General features: G+C 41.8%; 1 protein-coding gene across 2 annotated transcripts in view; it reads left to right on the plus strand.

Annotated features, from left to right (window-relative positions):
* KHDRBS3 (KH RNA binding domain containing, signal transduction associated 3) overlaps positions 1-23826 on the plus strand; it is a 117742-nt gene that overhangs the window by 85160 nt on the left and 8756 nt on the right. Inside the window, exons 7-9 of one of the 2 annotated variants that reach the window (XR_003374378.2) lie at positions 4072-4154; positions 19511-19569; positions 22162-22311. Coding sequence is in view for 1 of the 2 variants with exons in the window: in XM_026703689.2 (XP_026559474.1) it covers positions 4072-4154; positions 19511-19569; positions 22162-22253 (234 nt within the window). In the remaining variant the exon portion in view is untranslated. Of the gene's footprint in view, positions 1-4071; positions 4155-19510; positions 19570-22161; positions 22831-23826 lie in introns of those variants that run through there. The other variant, XM_026703689.2, reaches the window with a different exon arrangement.

Below are 23826 nucleotides of genomic sequence, written 5' to 3' on the forward strand. Positions count from 1 at the left end.
GATTGTACGAGATGTAATTTGAGGAAGGTCTTTTGAGTCTCTTCTCCTTTTGAACCATCATTAAGCAAATGGTTGTAAATCGAGGACTACGTTTACCGGTAATTTTTTTAAAATGATTATTGCGTGAGGCCCAGTGTCAACTTTTCACAAGATGGGTGCCTGTATAAATTTGTTTAGTAAATAAATCTGGAAATAGTTTTTAAGAATACTCTTTACGGGTAAATAATATAATTCTCAGGCAACACCTAAGAAGCTCTTATCAGCAGGATTTTTTTGTTAATATACTGTAATTTGAGCTATTACCCAGAGTTACAGTGGCATTTTAAAGGATTATGTGATTGCAGGCATTTTATTTGCTGGTTGTTTATATGCTCCTTTCCCTCCAGGAGTTCAGATCAGCCTTCATGCATCTCTCATCCCTTTTCCCCCCTACAGCAACAATTTTGTGAGCTCTGTTGTGCTGCAACAAAAAAAAGAGAGGGAGAGATTGGGCCAAATTGCCTGCTGAGTTTCTTCAGAGGAGGGTAAACTTAAACCTGGTTCTCTGCAATTCTTTCCACAATCTTAAAATTCTCTCCCACTGCCTGTCACTAAAATTGAGGGCTTGCCTAGCTTTTCACAGGTGCTTAACTCAAGCATCCAAGGTTCAAGGACAGGAAACTCCAACAAAGCCCAACCTCAAATATGAACAGGATGAGCTCCTATGACAGATTATTTTGCCTTTCCAAAAACTCTGCTGAGTCTCATTTTTCTTCAGATTCACTCTCCCGAAATGTATTTAAAATTCAAATAATATGGTATACATGCTGAGAATTCCATTTGGAACATGTAGTCCTCAACAGAACTACATCTGCATGGAGGGATGTAAGCAGTGGGATACCCCAAGGTTTCGTTTTGGGTCCAATACTCTTCAATATCTTCATAAATGACTTAGATGAAGGACTTAGAAAGGGAACTCATCAAATTTGCAGCCGACACTAAGCTGGTAGGAATAGCCAACACTCCAGAAGCAAGCTCAAGATCCGAAAAGATCTTGAAAGACTTGAACAATGGGGCCTATCTAACAAAATGAGATTCAACATAGATAAAAGTAAGGTTTTACACTTAGGCAAGAAAAGCCAACTCTATAAATACAGGCTAGGGGAAACTTGGCTTAATGCCTGTAATTGGGAGAGGAATCTTGGCGTCCTAGTGGACAATCTCTTAAATATGAGCTAACGGTGTGTGGCGGCAGCGAAAAAAGCCAATACAATCCTAGGCTGCATTAATAGAGGGATAAAATAAAGATCGTATGAAGTTCTAGTACAAAGCTTTAGTAACATCACACTTGGTCTTCCAGTATTTGAGGGGTTCCTCCAAAGAAGAGGGGGTCAAAATATTTTCCAAATCACTGAAAGGCAAGGCAAGAAACAATGGATGGAAACCAACCAAGGAAAGAAGCAACCTAGAACTTAAGGAGAAATTTCCTAACGGTGAGACCAATCCATCAATGGAACAGCTTGCCTCCAGAAGTCGTGGGTGCTCTTATCACGGAGAATTTTAAGAAGAGACTGGACAGCCATTTGTCTGAAATGACATAAGATTTACTGCTCAAAGAAGTTGGACTAAAAGGCCTCCAGGCTCCCTTCAATGGCCAATTGGCTTTGAGCGCTGTCCATCTTGTCTAGAGGCCACTTCAAACACCCGGTGATATTAATATGAAGTACTTAATATGAATCCCAGGTTCAAAGTCTTTTTGGGCTTCATTTGAGCAGAGGACAAGAGTGTCCAGGAGAACCTCCTTTCCACATTCCTGACTTGAAGTCTCCCAAAAATGGATTCAGTAAAATCAGACAAGCTGATGTGTTGGTATCCTTCCTCCTTCCCCAACTACATGCTTAGTGACAGTTGACAGTTACAACACCATTGAAAAACATGACTTATGACTGTTTTGCACAGTTATGACCAATTGCAATGGGATCAATGGGATTAAAATGTGGACGCTTGTATTAAAGATGATTACAGTACACTAGCGTTTTAGAATATAGAATATCAGAGTTGGAAGGGACCTTGGAGGTCTTCTAGTCCAACCCCCTACACCACTTCAGACAAATGGTTATCCCATGTCTTCTTAAAAACTTCCAATGTTGGAGCATTTACAACTTCTGGAGGCAAGTTGCTCCACTGATTAATTGTTCTAACTGTCAGGAAAGTTCTCCTTAGTTCTAGGTTGCTTCTCTCCTTGATCAGTTTCCACCCATTGCTTCTTGTCCTTCCCTCAGGTGCTTTGGAGAATAGCTTGACTCCCTCTTCTTTGGGGCAGCCCCTGAGATTTTGAAAGACTGCTATCATGTCCTGGATGTTGTTTCTTGTCCTGAAAGCAGTGTTGGCATTGGCATGATAGGAGTGTTGTTCTAGTATTTGAGGGACTGCCCCAAAAAAGAGGGGGTCAAACTGTTTTCCAAAGCACCGAAGGGCAGGACAAGAAGCAGTGGATGGAAACTAATCAAGGAGAGAACTAACTTGGAATGAAGGAGAAATTTATTGACAGTTAAAATAATTAATCAGTGGAATGATTTCCCTCCAGAAACTGTGGGTGCTCCAATACTGGAGGTTTTTGAGAAGAGCCAGTTGTCTGAAATGGTATAGGATCTCCTGCATGTGTAGCAGATTGGACTAGAAGACCTCAAAGGTCCCTTCCAACTCTTATTGTTCTGTTAATTCTGTTACAACAAAATACTCAAGGCAGATTCAATGCAACCATTGATGTGACCTTTCCCATTCTTCTCCCATGCAAAGATGCATCCCCTTCTTTTCATTTTCGTATTCCTTCCATCATTTCAGCAAAACCTGAATTTTCCAGAGTCAGCCAACGGCCGTGTCTCAATCTTCTTCATGCAGTCCTTTTGAGCACACAAATGGGTTTAAGGCAAAGGCTCCAAGGCCTTGCCTTGGATTTCAGAGAGGGAAGGCTGGCCATCAACTGTGATAAAACAAAAATAATCCTGGTTACCAAGAGACTGGCCAGCTGCAGGCATCGCTGAAACTTTAATGGTTTCTGTAGAGTACAAACTGAATGTCCAGGATTTTAATTCTTACCCGTGTGGAGAAGAGGCCCCTGTGTAGGACAGTAGAGTTGCTAACACTTGTAGTTGGGCTTGTGATTACATTTCCACCGCTGTGAGTCAGAACAAAAGCTATTTGTCCCTTGCACAAGTCACAGATTTGTCCTTCTAGAACAAGATCTTCAAACTTGGCAAATTCCTGAGCTAACATGACTGGAGGAGGAACTCCACAAGTCTTAAAACTGTCAAGTTTGAAAGCCCCTGATCTAGAAGAAGTCCGGTCCAATTTTTTAGGACACGTTTAGAGTGTCTTGGTGAATCTCCAAGACTTAACTTTTTGTTTGGTATCTGGACTAATTTATTTAGTGGCTCGGATGTTATTTTGCCCTTCAAAATGCTGGCTAAAATTGATCTTGATTTGTGACCTTTGCTCATTCAGGATACTTTTCTATCATCCTGAAGAAAAGGAATTGATTTGGATTTAAAATCCTTTAGTTTTGCAACTGGACTTTGTGGCTTTTCCTTGGAGACATTTCCCTCCTCATCAAAGGAGCTTCTTCAGTTCAGAAGCTAATTGGATGAGAAGTGAAACATCCTCAAGGAAAAATCAGAAAGTCCAGTTGCCTCTTAAAAAAAGCATCTTTGGGGCATCTATGACCCGAATGACTGAGAATCTCCATAGACATCTGTTTAGCTTAATTCCCCATCCCCTTCTTGTTTATTTTCCCTTGTCCAGTGCAGTTAATTTGACCATAAGTCAAGATGAAGTAATTTATGTGATGAGTAGCTTCCCATGTCCTCCCATCAGATGTTCCTAAGATTTTGCTTGCCCTGGGACCAGCCATTCCATTTTCCTTCTGAATTAGACCCGAGCTAACTTTTACCAAGTACTTAGTCTTGCCAGCATCTCTCTGTGAATTTAGGTTTCCGGGGGCGAAAGTGGTGGTTTTTTTTCAGACAGACAAAGTGATGTTCTGGTATAACTCTTGAGTTGTAATGCTGCCTTTATGTGGGCATTTCTATGCAGGAATACGATGATGGATACGGCACTTCGTATGATGAACAGAGCTACGATTCCTATGATAACAGCTATAGCACTTCGGCACAAAGGTAAGGAAAACAATGCATCTCACGCCCTTAGCTGGGATCACCTTCTTTTAACAGAGTTAGAGGTTTCAGCTGTAGGTGGCTTGGGTTGAAGGATCATTTCTACCGTTGAAGATGTCAGAGAGCTAATGGAGTGGCTGAGTAAGGAAAAACGGTGATCCTTCCAAAGCATTTGGGGGAGAGTTCAAGACACGCTGCCTATCCAGAGGGCATCCTTTCCCTTTTCATCATGTCGACTCTTAAATGGTTCTTAAATGTTCATGTTGGAGTAAAATGGTGTGTCGGTGTCTGGGCATGATGACTTTGTGCCCTCAGAAAGTCCAATTATGTTGGCCTACAATGCCTGTGGTTTTAGGAAAGCTTCTGTTCTCTTCCTGTAGTGTGCTAATTTGAGCTTTTTTGCAATAATGTCAATATTCACGGTTGACCTCACCTCTGCGTGGTGCTAACTCACACCATGGATGTCTTAATTATAAGCCTGCCTATCTTTTTTCCTCTAATGATTAATTATTATATTTCTCATTTTGTCCTTGCCTTGTTTTTATTTAATGTTTACCTTATTTTCCTTCTACTTCCCTTGGTTTTATTTTGGGATACTTTTATGGCTGTTGGAAACGACTTCGGGGTTTTTCTCTATAATGAGAAATGGCATAGAAGTACTTTTACTAAAAAGAAAATAGCGTTACTACACTCTTTCAAAATGCCCTCGATGATTAAATATTTTTATTTATTGATATCTTTGCATACGTTTTGTGCCAGGGAGTAAGTAGGTCTATTTGCATGTGCACTGAAGCAGTAGAACAGTATTTCAGGTGTGGTAAGCTTTTAAATGCCATTGAAGAAATTTCTTTAAAATGCTGAGCTAAAATGTAATCGTAAGGACTTAAAATGATTTAAGGGATTATCTTACAAACTGGAAACAAATTTCAGCAGCCACTGCCTAACCATTCGTCTTGTTCTTCTGAAGTGAATTCAATGCATTGTAATTCACAGATAGGGTAGCAGGATAGAGAGATGGCTGGATAAATGGATTTATTTATTTATAGGAATTACTTTTGACAACTGACTGCAGGGATATAAGATCTGCTGGGATTTGTGCTGGCGAAATTCACTCCATTCCATTGACTATAGAGAAATATGAACATGGGCAATAGTGTTTAGAGGAAACTACCATCAGTTTGCATAACTTGAATTGAGACAAGCCAATTACAGAGTGTCTCTAGAAAGCCACAATATCTAGGTTCCCAAAAATAGTGGTGTAGATGTTGAAGGCTGCACAACTCTGAACTTTGTTGTTTCGGGAGCACCTGTTCAATACTCAGACTATATACCTGTATTTTGATCCCCCAAATTAAAGACATAAAACGCCTGGATATTTGTAAGTGAGGGTAAGTAACTAGGATGCTTTAAGCCAGCGGTGTCATATTCAATTTCACTGAGGGTCGTATCAAGGTTGTGTTTGTCCTCAGGGGTGGGGTGGGGTTGGACAGGATGGGCGTGGCCAGCATGATATCACTCATATCGGGGGGGGGGGTGGTATAGTGGCCTGAGTGCTCTACCAGTAAAAATAGGCTCCCGAGCTCTGTTTTCAGCTGAGACAGCCTCCTGTAACTCTCTGCAAGCGAAAATGACCTTGGGAGGGGGGACGTGTGGCCCTTGCGAGCTCCATTTGTGGCTGTGAACACCTCCTGCAACCCTCTGCCAACAAAAACTCAGGAGGGACGTATGGCCCTTGCATGCTCCATTTTTTGCTGCGACCGCTTTCTGCAACCCTCTGCCAGCAAAAGCTGCCTCCGGGGCCATGCTCTGCCCACGCGAACTCTGTTTTTGCTGGGAGAGGCACCCCAGGCTGGTCCTCCGCTTTATCCAGAGCGGCCCCACAGGCCAGATCTAAGTACCCTGCAGGCCGGATCCAGGCCTTGAGTTTGACACCACTGCTTTTAACCATTATTTCTTGAAAGCTGACCTTAACTTGCTACATTTTTATTCTTTAATGTAACTGACCAGTAGATCTTTGCACTGCTTCCGTGTAACTCCCTATGTTATTCTTTGGCCTACACATGACGTTAGATAGCATTATGGGAACTCCATTATAAATCTTCTTGAACCTACGTCCCACTAATTGTAGTGTCAAAGCCTTAAGAATTTATTAATTCGACGGGTCCAGAACAATTCCATTATAAAGTTCTCCTGAACAGAGAAACAAATGGAAAACCGGGTTTGTAACAGGCGTCGTCCACAAATTGTGTTTGAAATGCATTTTGTAAACAATCCTACTATGTGTGGTCTGTTTTTTTTTTCCTTTTAAAACACTTTCTATGCACAAAATTAGGCCACTGGTCTGCAAGACTTGCAGGATTTTGCTGTTTCCCACACTAGTCTTTGCAGAGGCAAGAATGGGGGCAAATGTAAACCATTGCTGATAATTCTATTGCTGATGTCAGCCTGCTATTTAATGTTCTCCAGCATACATAAGATTTATCACAGAGGAATTATGGAGTAATGGCAGAGTATAGAAACAGAGTCCACCAGGGAGATGTATTACATCATTTGGATTTAGCGCTACCATCTGCTTAATAGCGCTCAGATCACTACCAAGATACTTATGATCAGCCATTCATGGCAGTGACAGATGCTGCAGAGAGTTAACATGGCAGAGAATGAAGTTTGTTACTAAAACTCAGAAGATGTGACCGGCTTTCAGAAAGAGAAGGAATTTATTTCCCGGGAAATATCACTTTTATCCTGATTTCTTATCTGTCTCTTACAAGATATTAAGCAAACATGTTTTGGATTTATCAAAAGATAGTCATTTTGGCATGAGGTGGAGGAGAGGAAGAGAAGAGAGAAGGCTGGGAGGAAAAACTGAGAAAAATACAGTGTGATCCTCAAGGGTTCTTGGTGCTCTCTGAGCTTTGGAGATGTTTCGTTGGCTTGGTTGTTTTCTTGCAGACGTTTCATTACCCAATTAGGTAACATCATCAGTGTTGGAAGGGGTTGCCTTCTGTTTATATGCAAGCAGCTTGCCCTCTCAGCGCTGGTGGGAGTGCTTGTGGTTCAACAACACCTGGCTGACCAACACGGTCAGGGCAAGTCACTTGTTTATAAACAGAGAACAAACCCGACTCCCTTCTAGCAGTGATGATGGTAATTGGTTAGGTCAGAGGTCTCCAAACTTGGCAACTTATAAGACTTGTGAACTTCAACTCCCAGAATTTCTCAGCTGGCTGGGAGTTGAAGTCCACAAGTCTTAAAAGTTGCCAAGTTTGGGGACCCCCCAGGTTAAGTAATGAAATGTCTGCAAGAAAACAAGATGAACGAGCACGAAGGACCCCACAATTCAACCCTGAGCTACAAATGTTCTTATCAATACCTCGAGGAATTTTTATGTTCCCATTATGTAGCGTACTTCCTAATTATGGATAGGTTTGCCACCACGTCTTTGAATGAGGCTGCCGGCTGATTCATGGAGTTTAGGGGTCAGTTAGATCCAAGGACAGTTGTGAATCAAAATTAAAAGAAAGGCACTTAAAATAAAGCTTTTGAACTTTACATGCAAAGAATGCCCATTGCTTTTGGAAGGCATGACCTCACTGTTCAAATCTCAAGGGTTTGTACGCATTATTTTCATCATTTGTCCTTATTTTTCGGGGATTTTTTCCCCCATTTCTTTTTACTGTTGTTACAGCCCAACTTCCCCTCCTCCTCCCCAAATCAAGTGGCTTGTTATGACTTTGTGGCAGGAGTGCCTTGACTGAAATGCTTGAATTCTGATGATGTACTCAAGACACAGCGGAGGACTGAATGGAACTCCTGAGTCCAATAAGAAAGGAAGCAGCAACAACTAAAAAGTGTGTTGCCGAGAAACTCTTGTGCTTAGGGAAAGCGGTAGCGCCTCTTTCCAGAGGTTGAAACCACCCAAGCTGTACTTGCGATGCTCTGCAGTTATCAATCACAGGACAAATGATGCTGCATTGTTGCAAAGGCACGCGGCAACATTCCTCTTGGATCTTTTAGAGTGGATGTAATTGGATCATTCAAGTCTGAAGGCCTGCATTGATTGCATCTTGAAATGGTAGCATTGAGATTTCAAGAACTGTACTCAAAACAGACTTGCTAATGTCGGGCTTCCGTTTCTCTGAATTTTATGTGGATCAGCAGCACATTGCCAGTCATACACAAATAAATATGTTTTAAACACTCCAGTGTATGCCGAGCTATTGTTGCTGGTAAAGGCAGCCATTTCCTTTCTATTGATGTATCGTAAATGTACAAGTTCGGAGTAGCCTTCCAACTCGGCAGCAAATGAAATAAAAATCTCACAACTATATATGTGTGTATGTATATAAAAACAAATTTATGTGTGTGTGTGTGTGTGTGTATCTCTGTGTGTGTGTATTTACACACACACACACGCACACACACACAGATCTGGACTTAGATGTAGCACATTTGAGTTTAGGACTATCCCAACATGTCCTAATCCAACTTTTCTTTCTGTTGACCATCAGAAATACCTCTTTGACTCACAAATCTGAGAAAGAAGTTATTACTATATATGGTATTTATATATAAAGTTTATAAAGCCTCGGTAAGACCCCACCTAGAATACCGCGTCCAGTTTTGGGCACCATATTATAAAAAGATGAGACTCCAGAAAGAGTACAGAGAAGAACAACGAAGATAATTTGTAGGTGACTGGAGGATAAAATGTATGAAGAACAATTGCAGGAATTGGGTATGTCTACTCTAGTGAAAAGGGCGAGGGGACTAGTTTTCCGATATTTAAGGAGCTCTTACAAAGATGAGGGAGTCATCCTATTTTCCAAAGTACCAAAAGGCAAGACAAGAAACAATGGATGGAAACTAATCAAGGAGAGAAGCAACCTAGAAGCAAGAAGAAATGTCTTGACAGTGAGAACAGTTAACCAGTGGGCCAGGTTGCCTTTGGAAGTTGTGGATGCTGTTGGTTTGAAAGAGGAGATTGGACAGCCAGTTACCTGGAACGGTAGTTTATTTGGCCAAGTGGTATTAGACACACAAGGAACAGGATGAAAAGATAGTGTGTGTAGCAGAGTTTCTCAACCTTGACACCTTTAAGGTGGGCGGATCCTGGCTGGGAAATCCTGGGAGTTGATGTGAAACACTGGAATGGGGAATGAACCCCATTGAAAGACTAAAAACCAACTGCAGCTCTACACTCCTTATTCTTGAAAAGAGCCAAACAAAGAAGCCCCATCTCCCTTTGAAACCTTGCACTATGTAAGCGAAGCTGCTTTGAGCTGTAATATATCTGTCTCAACGATATCCATCACGTTGAGGTCATGAAAATGTCTTTTCTGTCTGCCTGCGAACAGACGTGAAGACGTCTCTTAAAATCCGCGGCTCGGAAATACGGGATTGCTTGACTTTCACAAGGAAAAGTAACTATAATGGAGGTAAGAGTGAGTTTTAATGAGGCATCTGCTTTCTCTCCTTGGAAAACAGGTCTGTTCCCAATAAAGCCGTGTTGTGTTAAAAGTGAGAGGCGCGTTTCTTTAATTTTTTTTTTTTAACTTTTCCCAGCTCCACATGGCAGATAACGTCCTGTGAACAGAGTCAGATCCGGAAGGCTTGTTCAGCATCAGTTGCAAATGTGTTTGAATTTTTAAGCAGGCAACTTTGTTTTCCTGATCACAGAAGGCTGGGAGGGGGCGAGGGGGCGGGGGGAGCGTTCCAAGTTTTTGCATGCTCTAGTTGAGAAAGCAAGGGGGCAGCTGGGGGGGGGGGGAGAGAATAAAAGTGCCTGAGATCTAATCCCCTTCTGGCACTGCAAGGTTTCTGTGTGCAAAGCAGCCAAGCTTTTTCCCCCGGAAAATTGTTCAGTTCAGACGTGGAAATGTTTGTGTGAGCATGCTCCGTCGAAAGTTTTAATTAGCTCCGGCTTTTGTGTGTCTTCTGCGTTAAAACCTTTGCAGAGTGTGAACTGAGAAAGGAAACTTGCTGATCAAAAGATTCTAAGCAAGAAACATCTCGGATGCTGGTAGTGCTTGGAAGTTACAACCGCACCCAAAAAGTGACTTTTAAGTTTTTCACATGACTGCTGGCAGCATCCCCCATGCTCGCGTGATCAGAATTCGGATGCTTGGCATGTATTTATGAGGGTTGCAGTGTCCCGGGTCACGTTGAACTCCTTTTCAACCTCCCGACAAGCAAAAGTCCAGTGGGGGAAGTGTTGTGGTTCGCCAGTAGCCAGTGCAGACGGCAGCAGAATCGGACGATGGGGAAGAACGGGGACCAGTCAGGGAATCTGGGGAGGACTCGGACGAGGGTCCTGCATCCGATGCAGAGATGGGGCCAGGACCATCTGTGAGTGGGGTGCTGCCTCCAGAGCCTCTGGAGTCTGGCAGCAGCGAGGAAGACCCATGGGAGCCTGTTCTCAGTGTACATGTGCGCAGAGCTGCTAGAATGCAAGAACAGCTGAAAGAAAAGGGGTGACTCAGGAGTAAGGCTTGGAGGTGATTGCCCCTCCCATAAAGGATAAAAGTCAGGCCAAGATGACGAAACCTTTGCAGGAAGCAAAGTAGTTCAATCGATTCCAAGTCATCTTTGAAGTTCTCTGTTCTTTGGTTGGTTTTTCTTTTACTTCGGTTGGTTTCTTTTCTAGTTAATTTGATACCTCTGTTTTGGCAGCACTTCACAGAACTGAAAGGTATATGCTTATTTTGGGGGGGCGGTTTGAGCTTAATTCCAGCTGGGAATGAAAACAATTCCCAGCGTTGAAATAAAATAGGTTTTGTTTTTAAAACAAGTTTGTGAATAATTACGGTTTACGAAGCCTGGGTCAGAACAGGAAGCCAGATTCACTTAACAACCGTGTTCCTAACTTACCAACTGTGGTTGGTCACTTAAGAAGGCAAAGGAAGAAAGATTGCAAAATGGTGTAAAAGTCACTTCACAGCTGTTTTAATTAGCCATAGAAATTTGGGGCTCAATTGCGATCATAAGTTGAGGATGTTTCCTTTTTTAAAAGAATGGGGTGGAAAAATCATCATTTTTCCAGCCTAGCTGAAGAGATAGAAGGCAGTGGCGCTAATAATTAATTAGCTAATTTATTTTTGCCTTTTTAGGAATTTGTGGAGACAGCCTTGGTTTAACTCTTCGTGTCCTCTTTGTACTTGCAGTATTTCAGAAGCAACATTGAGGATGATGTTGTAAAGTCTACATCACTCTGCTTTGTAAGGATTAACAGAGTAACAAAATAATAACCAGGGAGGTCTTCTAGTCCAACCGCCTGCTCAGGCAGGAAGCCCCATACCATTTCAGACAAATGGTTGTCCAATCTCTTCTGAAAAACTTCCAGTGTTGGAGCATTCACAACTTCTGGAGGCGAGTTGTTCCTCTGATTAATTGTTCTAACTGTCAGGAAATTTCTCCTTAGTTCTAGGTTGCTTCTCTCCTTGATTAGTTTCCACCCATTGCTTCTTGTCCTGCCTCACCTTTGGAGAAAAGGATGAGTCCCTCTCCTCTGTGGCACCCCCTCAAATATTGGAACATCGCTATCATGTCATCCCTAGTCCTTCTTTTCATTAAACTAGATATACCCAATTCCTGCAACCAACTTAGTTCCCCAGCAGGGGATGAAAATGTTCAGAAATGGCACTGCTAAAGAAGAGTGTGTAAAACAGTTTTTCAAGCTGGACTTCAACTCCCAGAATTCCCCATCTAGCAAATCTGCAGCAAATTTTAGAAGGTAGAAACAGTTTAGGCCTGGAAGTGCCTGTAAATTAAAAACATGGATGTAGGGTACTGTATTTACTTGCTTCTAACCAAACCTGGTCACTCAGACAATGTATAATTTTTTTTTTGTGGTATTTTAATTGCTGTGGTGTTATTCTCCGATCAGTTGGATTGAGATGGGTGGCTAGAGAAATTGGATAAATAAATAAATTCAAGATGTGTAGAATTCTTCCAGCGTTCCAGCCAGCTCATTAACTCCACTCCCAACCTAGCCTCTTTTGTATAACACCCAGGGATTAAGATGGTGAGTGGCCTAAAAAATAACCATCAGTCAATAAAAATAAATACGTTTGGAGGCACCCAGCTTGGGGTGAAAAAAGCCGAGGAAAAATCAGTACTTTAAAAGGGATCATCTGAAGGCTTATTCTTTGCGAGCCCGAGAGTGTTTTGTATGGTGAGGGCCTGTGACATGCTATTCTCAGAGATAAAAGACATTTTAAGATTATGCTACAACTGGAGATTATCCTGCTTAAATTTGTTTTAATTGCTTGGGAGACAACCAAGCAACCATTAGCTATAGGGGATGAAAGCTGGCTACAAGTGCCAGACTGGAAGAAAGGATGAAAATCAGGATTGATGTTCTGGCTGATGTTAAGCTACCTCACTCACCACAGAAAACGCACAAATGAGCAAAGCATAAAAGCCTTGGCTGGAGAAAGCGGGGTGGGGTTTGCTGTTGATTAGATACTGTCGTGCTAATCTCAAACAACAGGGAAGAGGTGGAAAAGATCTTTTTTATTAGAAAAACCCAAGCTGCCTCACCTGTCATCCTTGGAAATGGCCTCGAGTTGGTAGAAAAATACAGGTGTTCTTCAACGTACGACCTCAACTGAGCCCCAAATTTCTTTTGCTAAGTGAGATAGTTGTGAAGTGAGTTTTGCCCCCATTTTATGACACAGTTATTAAATGAATGACTTCAGTTGTTGAGTTAGTAACACCGTTGTTAAGTGAATCTGGCTTCCCCACGGACTTGGCTTATCAGAAGGTCTCAAAAGGTGATCACATGACTTCAGGGACACTGTAACCGTCATAAATATGAGTCGTTTGCCAAGTGTCTGAATTTTGATCAAGGGGGATGTCTGTGGAGATTCTCAATCATCCAGGCCATGGTTGTCCCAAAGGTGCTTTTCCAAGAGGCAACTGGACTTTCTGGTTTTTCTTTGAAGACGTTTCACTTCTCATCCAGAAAGCTTCTTCAGCTCTGACTGGACTGTGGATTTATACTTCTTGCAGACAGCTGGTCATTTGCACTCTTGAAGAGAGTGGTTGAGGCCACTTGGAGGTTTATCTATATAGTCAGGGTCACCTAAGTGGTGCAAATGGGTATGGAGCTTTCTTGGAACTGTTGAAGAGGCCATTATGTCAAAATTGAACAGCCCTTTCTCAGCAGAGGGTGAGGAATATGACATCATCTAACTCCAATCTACAACACGGTCCTTTCAGCAGTTCCAAGAAGGCTCCACACCCATTTGCACCACTCAGGTGACCCTGACGACACAGATAAACCTCCAGGCGGCCTCAACGACTCTAAAAGAATGCAAATGACCAGCTATCTGTAGGGAATATAAAACCCTTCCATTACCCCACCATCCAGTCAGAGCTGAAGAAGCTTCTTGAATGAGAAGTGAAACGTCTTCAAAGAAAAACCAGAAAGTCCAGTTGCCTCTTGGAAAAAGAAAAAAAAAACCACCTTTGGAACGACCATGGCGATGCTGCAACTGTCATAAGCGTGAATAACGGTCACAAGTCACTTCTTTGTAACTCGGAACGGTCACCAAACGAAATGTTGTAAGTTGAGGGCTATCTGCGCTTTTCTGAAAGCGTAAAGGTTGCACGAGGGAGATCTTCGCAGCTTTCCTAAAAACAAAAACAGGCAGCTCTCCTTAGCTAAGGAGCTGCTGCATCTATGCAGGAGAAGACCTTTCACTCGGCCAGGGGAAGGCAGGGTTTCATAATTCATAGCGTTACGCCAAGCAGCCAGACTTCTTGCCCAAGGTTTAACCTGATACGGATCTCCACGGCTGTTGATCTAACACGATTAGGCAGGTCTCCTTCCATCTGACTGGAGGCTTTGAACCTGAAGTGCTACTCATGCAGAAGAGGAAAGGTTTCACCTTGGGCCTCCTAGTTATTCCATGTAAGTGAACCATGCAGGGAGCTCTGCGTTGAAGCCTGTGCAAAGGTCAAGCGAGTAGCAGACTTGTAGACGCTAAGAGATGGAGGAGCTGATCTGGGAAACTTCGGTCTCTCGGAGTCTGTGGTGCTTTAGCGCATCCTCTCGGGTAGTGGTGCGTGCCGATTAATTTGATTTATGGTCCTCTGGTGCATTGGAAAGATAAGGAAACCTGAAGGTGGACGCGAGCTGTTACTTTAGGTCACCTTTCTCAACTGTGACAAGCTTGAAGTTGTGGGGAGCTCAACTCCCATAATTCCCACGCAGAGAAGGAGGGAGACAGGGGTCAAGGGCGCCCCTGTTCCATCGAGAGCCCCCTGATTTGTCTCCCTTGAAATCTGGAAAGAACAAGGTGCGCTGGGTTTCAGATCAACTTTATTAGGAATCTATTTGGAGAAATCTATCCAACCCTTTGAGCCACACTGTCGTATTTTCCATTTTTTGTGTGCAGGTCAAAACGTGGGTTTTTGTTTTGTCTCCTGGCTTGTTTTAGGACAATTAAATGAATTCATCACTCGCCGGGCAGTTTCTGCCTGTGATATTTCTGGCACTTAGCAGTTATTTCGATTTAGTGGTTCTGTTTTGAGCCAAGTTGGAATTCATTCGATCATACATAAAGAACAGAGTTAAAATTTATTTCTTTTTTTTTCTTTATCACATTTAGAAGCTCCTCTGGCTTTGCGACTAGGCCTGGCCATGAATGACAGTTTAAAAGGGCCTCCTGTTTAGGAATAGGCACAACTGCTGCCCGAGATAAAATTATAAACACCTTATAGATTTTTGATACCTTTGAAGTCAAAAGATCTACAGGCCTGTTGCCAAGCTGCTAAGTAAATACAGGTAATTTTTGATTTACAGCAGTTCATTTAGTGTCCATTCAAAGTTACAAGGGCACTGAAAAAAATTATTATGACCATTTTTCACACTTACGACTACTGTAGCATCCCGAACACTCATATGCTTGGCAATTGGTACATATTTATGACGGTTGCAGTGTCCTGGAGTCACGTGATCCCCTTTGGCAACTTTCTGACAAGCAAAGTCAGCGGTGAAGCCAGATTCACTTAACAGCCGTGTGACTCACTTAACAACTTCAGTCATTCACTTAACAACCGTGGCAAGCAAAGTGTAAAATGGAGCAAACTCACTGAAGAAAGGTTCCACTTAGCAACATAAACTTTGGGCTCCATTGTGGTCATCACTCAAGGTCTGCCTGCACATTCTCTGTTCAAGTTCTGTTTTCCATTGAAAGTGGCAGCAAATTTGTAACTTTTTTTTTATTTCTGAAATGAAACTAAAATGACACATTAAGGGGAACGTCCTACTGCCCAGTGTAAAAAAAAAAAAAAAATTAACCACTTAGACATGTCTTCCAACTGTGCAGTTTTCCAGATTTGCAGATTCTGGTCAATTTCCAACAGCCTTTCTGCTTATGCCTTTTGGCGCAAAGAAAACTACAGAGCTACCCGCTGAGTATTTTTCCCTCTGACCAAAATTATTTTATCGAGAAAAATGACACAGCCCTTGTAGTCACAAGTGGACACGCCACAGTTTCGCTGGCCAGGGTGCGAAGAGCTTTATTCCGTTACAGGCACTACTTCAAAAATATAATTTCAGGAGGCTCTGAAGTGATACAAAAATACTAGACACACAAATACATCTCGTCATCCTGCTGTTAGGCAAGAAGAAAAAATTCTCACCTGGACCTTGAACCAAAGGTCAGATTGATCCAAGTAATCAGTCACCTAGCCATAGTTTCCTGTGTGGGTTGCAGCTTTCTAAATAACCTAATATTTAGCAAAAGGGTTCCAAGGATGCTTTTTCAAGAGGCAACTGGACTTTCTTGTTTTTTTCTTTTGAAGGCTCATCCAATCTTCTGAAGCTTCTTCAGCTCTGACTGGATAGTGGGAAATGGAAGGATTTATATTCCTTGCATTTATATTCATATTTATATTATTTACATACTCGGGGGCTTCAACGACCCTCTAAAAGGATACAAATGACCAGCTTGCCTGCAAGGAATATAAATCCTTCCATTCCCCACTATCCTGTCAGAGCTGAAGAAGCTTCTTGGATAAAGAAGCGAAATGCCTTCAAGGAAAAACCAAAAAGTCCAGTTGCTTCTTGAAAAAGCACCTTTGGGGCAACCATGACCTGGATGACTGAGAATCTCCCTACAGACTATTTAGCAAAAGAGGTTTTATATTTTAATAAGCCAGGTCTTTTTCGGGGTTATCCAAGCAGGATGCAGTTCCCTTCCAGGCCGAGATGCAGCCTCAGCGATCGCTTTGAGTTACTGCTTCTCCTTTTTTTTTCTTTCTTTTTTTTTTTGATACGATTATCGTGGGTGAAGGGTCTGTCAGTTAATAATAACATTGGTGGGCTTTTTTCATACACCTTGAATGTAAATAAGTGATTTCTCTGCCTTTCCAAGGAATTATTGGTTTTGCTGTTTACATGCCCACGAGAGGCAAATCCTGTTTGCTTTAACAGGCGTCTGGGTTTGTGCAATGAAGCCCTGCTAAAGTAATTCTGACAGGATTGAAGTGAGTGGAAGAGAAGGGGGCTCAGCTGCTTGAAGCTCCCAGCCTTGATGGCTCCTACAATAAGCAATCAAGATACTGTGGGGAAGGAATAGCAACTGTCACTTGAGAGGTCTCCGTCAAGATATGAGTATCTTGCTGTGATTGGTGTGTGTTTTTTGGGGGTGGGGGGTAGGTAAAGTTTTGTGAATCCAAAACAGTGCTGCGTTTTCTTCTCCTGCAAGGCTGTTCAGAATGTGTTCCATAATTCTGGCTGGAGGTTCTTCATGGAGTAACTTAACAGCGGTGTCTTTTGCCCCCACTCGCACCCACCCCCCTTGTAGTACTGGTAGTTATCTAATGTGCTTTCCGTAAGGCGACTGCCATGCAGAGTGAGAAGGATGGCATTCAATGCGATAATGAAGCGTCCAATTCATGGCCCTCGGGGCCATAAATGTTGCTTCTTTGTTCAAAAAAAAAAAAAAAAGTCACAACACCTTCAGCAGGTAGAAAATGGTAGACTTTGCTGATTACAAATTCAAAATTCCAAATATGTGACACTGATTCATCTGGAAGGAACTTGCTGGAGAATATCTGGAACATTCCTTAAGAGCAAACTGACATTTGGGGATCCTACCTTTGTTAGAGCTTATGAGCCAAGGCAGGATTTAGCCACCTGCAGTCTACCCTCCCTTCCTTCTCTCTCCCTTTCTTCGTTCCTTCCTTCCTTCCTAGGCAGAGGTGAAGGCAGAAGTTAAGGCAGAGGTAACCATTTCTTTCTTTCTTTCTTTCTTTCTTTCTTTCTTTCTTTCTCTTTCTTTCTCTCTCTCTTCTCTCTCTCTCTCTCTCTCTCTCTCTCTCTCTCTCTCTCTCTCTCTCTCACACACACACACACACACACACACACTCTCTCTCTCTCTCTCTCTCTCTCTCTTACTTTTTCTCTCCTTCCTTCCTCTCTCCCTTCCTCCCTTCCTTTTATAAATAATGCAAACACACAAAATATTCCTTCCTTTTCCTATTTTCCCCACAGCAACAATCCCGTGAGGTGAGTAAGGTTAGGTTAGGAGTGAGTGACTGGCCCAGCTAGCATTCAGGCCTAAGTGGGACTAGAATTCACCGTCTCCTGGTGATTGTCTCAAAGTGACCCAGATGGTTTTCGTGCCTAAGGCAGGTCTAGAACTCACTGTCTCCTAGCAAGTCACCCAGCCTGGCTTTCAAGCCTAAGACAGGACTACAACTCCTCACCTCCTGCTTTCTAAGCCAGCACCTTCACTATTACCCCAAACTAATTGCTGAATATATGGTAGTAGCTTGGTTTCCTCCCATTTTCTGATGGGGAACCAGGTGAAAGCTATATCATAAAACTCTTAAAATTAGCTTAATATAGTAAAAGAAAAAAAAAAACCCTTATTCAGATCCTTCCCCTCTCTGAAAAGCCCCGATCCTTTTGCATTTGTGATATGGGCCTCACTCTTCTTGGGGTCCAAGATCTTTTCAACCCAGGAGCTTATATCAAAGGCACACCCTAGTTTCAAAACTTTCCATCTGCAAGACTTCGCATCTGTCTCGCTTAACAAGGCAGAAGTGTAGAACAGGGAGGGCCCAGCCTGTTTTAGTCAGAGGACATGTTTGACCTGACAGCGTATGTTGGGGGGCTCTAGCAAAGCAGTTACTTTGATGGATGGGACCAGTCACAGCAGATTAGTCTTGATAGCTTTCCTATTCATTTTTCTGTTGCTGAAAAGAATCTAAAGATTCAGTAGAGCAAGGCGTTAGCTTACATCAAGGACCAAGTTGGCCTAAAGTGGACCTGCTATCAGTTGAGGAGCCATTAGTGCCACCTCTGAGATGATAGCCAGCAACCTGACACATCTCTTTTTCTTAAGTTTTCGCGGGTACTTACATGTATGGCATTCAGCTTTGTTCAGGTATTTTCCCACGTCAGTGTAGTTGTGCTTTTAAAGTTGTAACAACGTTTCAGCAGAATCTCATCTGCCGTCATCAGGCTTCTGTATTGTGTTCGTCTGTTCAGCCTATTGTCTCCCAACAATCTGGGTCCTCATTTTAACCATTTCTGAAGGTTGGAAAGCTGAGTCAGCCTTGAGCCTGGTGAGATTCAAACTGCCAAATTGCAGGCAGTCAGCAGAAGTGGCCTGCAGTACTGCATTTTAACCACTGAGCTACCATGACTCATTGTTCTGTCGCTCGCTCATTCACTTTGGCATTCTACTTTCCACTAAGGAATCTTTCTGTGGACTAAAGTTGTCTTTATTTTTGTTTATTTATTTTTTTTAAAAAAAGAAAGACAACTCCATCTTTATTTGAGCACCGTGGCCATTTTAAAGCATTACCAAGTCATCACAGTTTTTAGGTTTTGTTGCTGTTTTGTTGTTGTTATTATTACCTGACTTCTTTTCTGGTGTTGTGCTTTTCCTTGGAATCAGAACTAAAGAACTGTTGTACGTATTTAAAATGAATACATTTAGCCATTTAAATTTGGAGCTCTTTAATACTACCTGGGTAAACCTCTAGGTTTTCCTCCCCTTTGGCCTGTCTGATGAAGCTTGGAACTGTGAAGAAGTCTGCCTATATACATCATGGTCTATCTTCAAAGTGTGTGTGTGTGTGTGTGTGTGTGTGTGTGTGTGTGTGTGTGTGTGTGTGTGTATGGTCACCAGAGACAGGGATGCTCTGAGTTCAGTGTGTCAATTTGCAATGCTTACTAATATCTTCTTGCTGTTTTTGAAAGATGGTCAAAAACGCAGCTGTTAACATATGAATAAAATAAAAAATAATAATTAAAAAAGGTGTAGCTGCTAAGTACGGTCAGCTTCATTCTGTCTTGTAACCAGATGAACATATTTTCTTTTTCTTTCAAACAGTGGTGGCGATTACTATGACTATGCCCATGGCTTGAACGACGAGACGTACGATTCTTACAGTGAGTACTTTGAAATGATCTGGAGTACACTTTGATACAGAAAAAGGGGTGATGGCTATCATATGTTTCCCAGAGTAATAATTCCCCATATTGTCATTATTATTGAAAATGGGAATTAATTATGCATGGAGATGAAATTATTCAAGGCAGGTTCTCCTCTCTCTCTTTTTCTCTCTCTTTCTCATTCTCTCTTTCTCTCTCTCTCTCCCCCCCCCCCACACACAGGAGGAAAGTTTGAAATTACAGGAAGGCAGATTCTCAGTTAAAGTTAGTTATATGAGTTTCTGACACTGATATGGGAGTGAGTGGGATTTATTTTTACCTTATATGGTTATTGTAAAGGTTAGATTGTCCCAATTCAGGGTTGCTGGATTTAAATTCCTGCATTGAGCTGTGGTTGGACTAGCCTATATGATTCTTTGTGATTCTTTCAATTTTCCATTTTATACAGCAGGGGACTGTGGGCTCAGTCCCAAAGCAGAGTGATTAGGAAGTGACATTTACCATTTCACCAGCCAAACTGGAGATTGGTGGGTAGGTACCAAAATGGCTGACCGTATAAGGAAATTTGGCCAAGGTATTTGCCCATTCCACTAGATTGGATGGCGTGGGCACTACAGGATATGGAACAACCCCTCTTCATCTCTAGCAATGTTTCTCAGCCTCCACCATTTTAAGCTGTGTGGCCTTCAGGTCCCAGAATTCCCCAGCCAGCCATGAAATGGAATGCGGAAAAGGGAATGGGGTCCAGTAAAATAAAAGCAAAGGTTTGGAGCACAAAGCTGAATTTTTAAAGATTGTAATAAGACTAGAGGTATCGGATAAAGGATGTTCCAAGATGTTATGGGGAAAGGGGTGGCTAGATACCAGGAGGGGGGGGACCCCTCGAAATTTCAACCAGCATGCCCATGAAGACAATCATAATCACACCCCACCACATTTTGCTTGTTGTCAGAGGGAGCGACAGCAGATTTCTCTGCTAATTGCTAGACGTTGGGAGAAATAAGATTGAATTCCTGTTTCTCTGGGGCTCTTTGTAGGTGGGAGGGGATTAAAGCATCGTTTCTCAGCTGAAGCACCCATCCTCTTCAACTTGGGAATATGTCATGATACAATAAATTATTCTACCCTGCAAGCTGGCTCCATGTCACAGGTTTAAGTAGACTCTTAAGTCACCTGGAGAGGAAACAGCTGATTACACGATTCTCTGAAAAGTCACCGAAGCTTTCTCTTTTTTTTCCCCCCTTGCAACATGATAAATTGGTCTCCATGGACTTCGGAGCTTTAATTGTTCCATGCTCCGACATCAGTATGAGTTGTCCCCTGTGTGCCTTCTTGCAGGATAACATTTTAGCCCTGAGCTCACTGTGTGCTTGGTGCGAACAGGGAATGAGTCATTGCTGTCTTCCCATACCTCTCCTGACACCATCTCAAGTCTCAGTTCTCCTGTTCTTCTCCCATCTGATGCCCAGGGACTGAGCGGGGGGATAACAAAGAATCATGTAAAGAAAAGAGTTACAGGAAGAATCACTTTTGAGGCTGGGATACCCCAGTCAGAAATGATTTCTCCGGGGAAGGGTACGCTTACACTCACCTTTGCTTGCCCGTAAACGAGGAGCAAAAGTGGGCCGTCTCACTGAATTTTTCCAAGGATTTTATTGTTGGTGTCTTACATTTTTTAAAAAGTGGTTTAGATGAGTGGAATGGTACCATTTTGGGTTTTTTTTTTTTTTCTTTGAGGGAGGGAGGAAGGAATCTGATAGGGGATAGAGGAAGGAAGGAGAGAGGGACAGGAAGGAAGATGGTAGGAGAAGGGGGAAGGAAGGAAGGAAGGTGAGATGAAAGGGAAGAAAGGAGATTGAGGACAGGAAGGAAGGTGGGAAGGGAAAGGGAGAGGAAGGAAGATGAGATGAAAGGGAAGAAAGGAAGCTGAGGACAGGAAGGAAGACGGTAGCGGAAGGGGGAAGGAAGGAGAGAGAGAAAGGGGAAGGAAGGAACCTGAGAGGGTAGGGACAGGAAAGAAGATGGGAGGGGAAAGGTGAGGACGGAGAGAGGGGGGGGGGAGGAAAGAAGGAAGGAAGATGAGAGGAAGGGGAAGGAAGGAAAGTGAGAGGGGACAGGAAGGAAGACAGAAGTGGAAGGAAAGAAAAAGACTCTCAGGTATGCTGTTCCCATGCGATTAAACAGATGTAACTCTCAATCCTATACCAGGAAAAAGGGCAGCTTTTAACTTTGCTAAGGAGCGGAAAGGAGTACCAGTATAATTCTCTGCCCTAGAGCTTAGCTGCCACTGAAGAAAATTATGCTTGGGCCTAGCTTTTGCCGAGACTTCAGGTTGAGATCTGCATCCTCATTCTGAGCCAGGTTTTTGTTCAGAAATTCCATGCAGTTTGTGTTTTCGGGGCTGCTGAGGTCCTCGAGGAAAAGGTATTGTGGAAGAGTGAAAATATTTCCTTTTGGGTGTTTCCCCTCACACACACGCACACACACACACACACATACATTCCTCCGCCATCTTGAAAAAATAAAATGGATGTACACCTTGAAGTTTGGTACAAAACGCCTTACCCCTTTTCCAAACTGTGATTTCAGGACAGGAAGACTGGACCAACTCAAGACACAAGGTTCCTTCAGCAAGATCATCAAAAGGAAGCTACAGAGAGCAGCCATATGCAAGATACTGATTATTCTGTCCGATGTTGTGAATTGCCCAAACTCCACCAGTCCTGTAAACTGTTCAAAGTAATTTTTTTCTATGAACAATCCCTTTTTATTAAAATCAAAGTGCTTAATCTGAATGGACGGACTGAGCTTAATCTATTTTTTGCTGACTGAAAAACCTGTACAGGAAGGAAGACACATGAAATGAGCTTTCTTATTTCTGGATTGTATTTGGGAGAGGGGGAGGGGGGGAAGAAAGGGGGGTGGAAAGGAAAATAGGTGATCAAAAAAAAAAAATACAAAAAGGAAAAAAAAAACCTTTAACTAGTGTTAAAAACAGCTAGGTTTACTAAACATGTTAATCTATTATTTTAACCTAAGCGTAACCTTTTATTTTAAAGGTTTTCAACAATTAAGTTCTTCTCTAATTTTACCTTTCAACTATTTTGCTAGTTTTTTCTCTTGCAAACATGCGTAAAAAAGGGAAAGAGATCACAAATGCAAATAATGTGGTATTTTGTAATTTGAGTCTTGAAATGTTCTGTAGTGTTAAGCAAAGTTTATTCTTGCTTGATACTAAATAAACTTTTGAAAGAAAAATCAGTGTGTGTGAGAGTATGCATTATTTATTTAAAAACCTTAATAAATAGTTGTAAACAGGGAAGGAGTGATTTTTTTTAACCACGATCAGCATAAAATGGTTCCTCTTAAAATATCTGTACAACTATTTTTGTTTTATTTTTTAAAAAATGGTAAAAACCTAAAGGTGCATTACATTTACTATAGCTATCTCTCTTTTGTTTTCCATTTATGCACACAATATAGATTTAAAGAGTTGTTAAAGGAAGTATCCAAACGGTATTGAGCGGCTGGATTCCAACTTTTTTTAAAAAAAAAATATTCTTGTTTTAAAATAGCTAATGCATTTTCTGAATCAGATAAATTAAAAAACGCAGAGAATCAAAAAAAAAAATAACCTGTGACTTAGTTTTTCATCTTGTTGAGCAATTTCTTCATTAGTGAAACTTTGGAATATTTTTTTGTTGTTGTTGTTGTTTTCTGAGAGTTTTGATACCTTAATGACAACCTCACACTCCGTGCCGGAAGCAATAAATTCAAAGCTTTTAAAGACTTTCTGACTTGACTAATTGCGGTCGCTTTTCGTCAGAGGCAGAGGATGTAACCCTTAAAACGGTCTTCATTTGCAAAAGGTAAATAAATCAAATAAGATTTTAATCTCACTTAATTTATCTTAATATAACCCATAAAAGCAGGGAAGCATACCAATTAGCCAGTTTTATTTTAGATTACAGAGAGAGGCTTTTAAGATCACCACCTAAAATTTCATCTTAAAAAGTTTAATTTGTGCCAGTACCTAAAAAAAAAAAAGAAAAAGAAAAAAGCCTTAGCTCAGTCAGTTTAATTGAAGCCAAGTCTTCATGATTAAACCAATGTAAAACATCATAACTAGTGTAACTTGTAATCCTAGAATTTATGGACAAAATAATGTAACTAAGAACTCAAAACATTAGAGATGTTTTGCCCCCTAAACCTTATTCCTCTTTCTTGGCTTGATGTCTTTTAATTGTGGTGTTA

The sequence above is a fragment of the Pseudonaja textilis genome, chromosome 3, assembly GCF_049901715.1.
Source record: "Pseudonaja textilis isolate UNSWEBS1 chromosome 3, rPseTex1.2, whole genome shotgun sequence".
Taxonomy (NCBI): domain Eukaryota; kingdom Metazoa; phylum Chordata; class Lepidosauria; order Squamata; family Elapidae; genus Pseudonaja; species Pseudonaja textilis.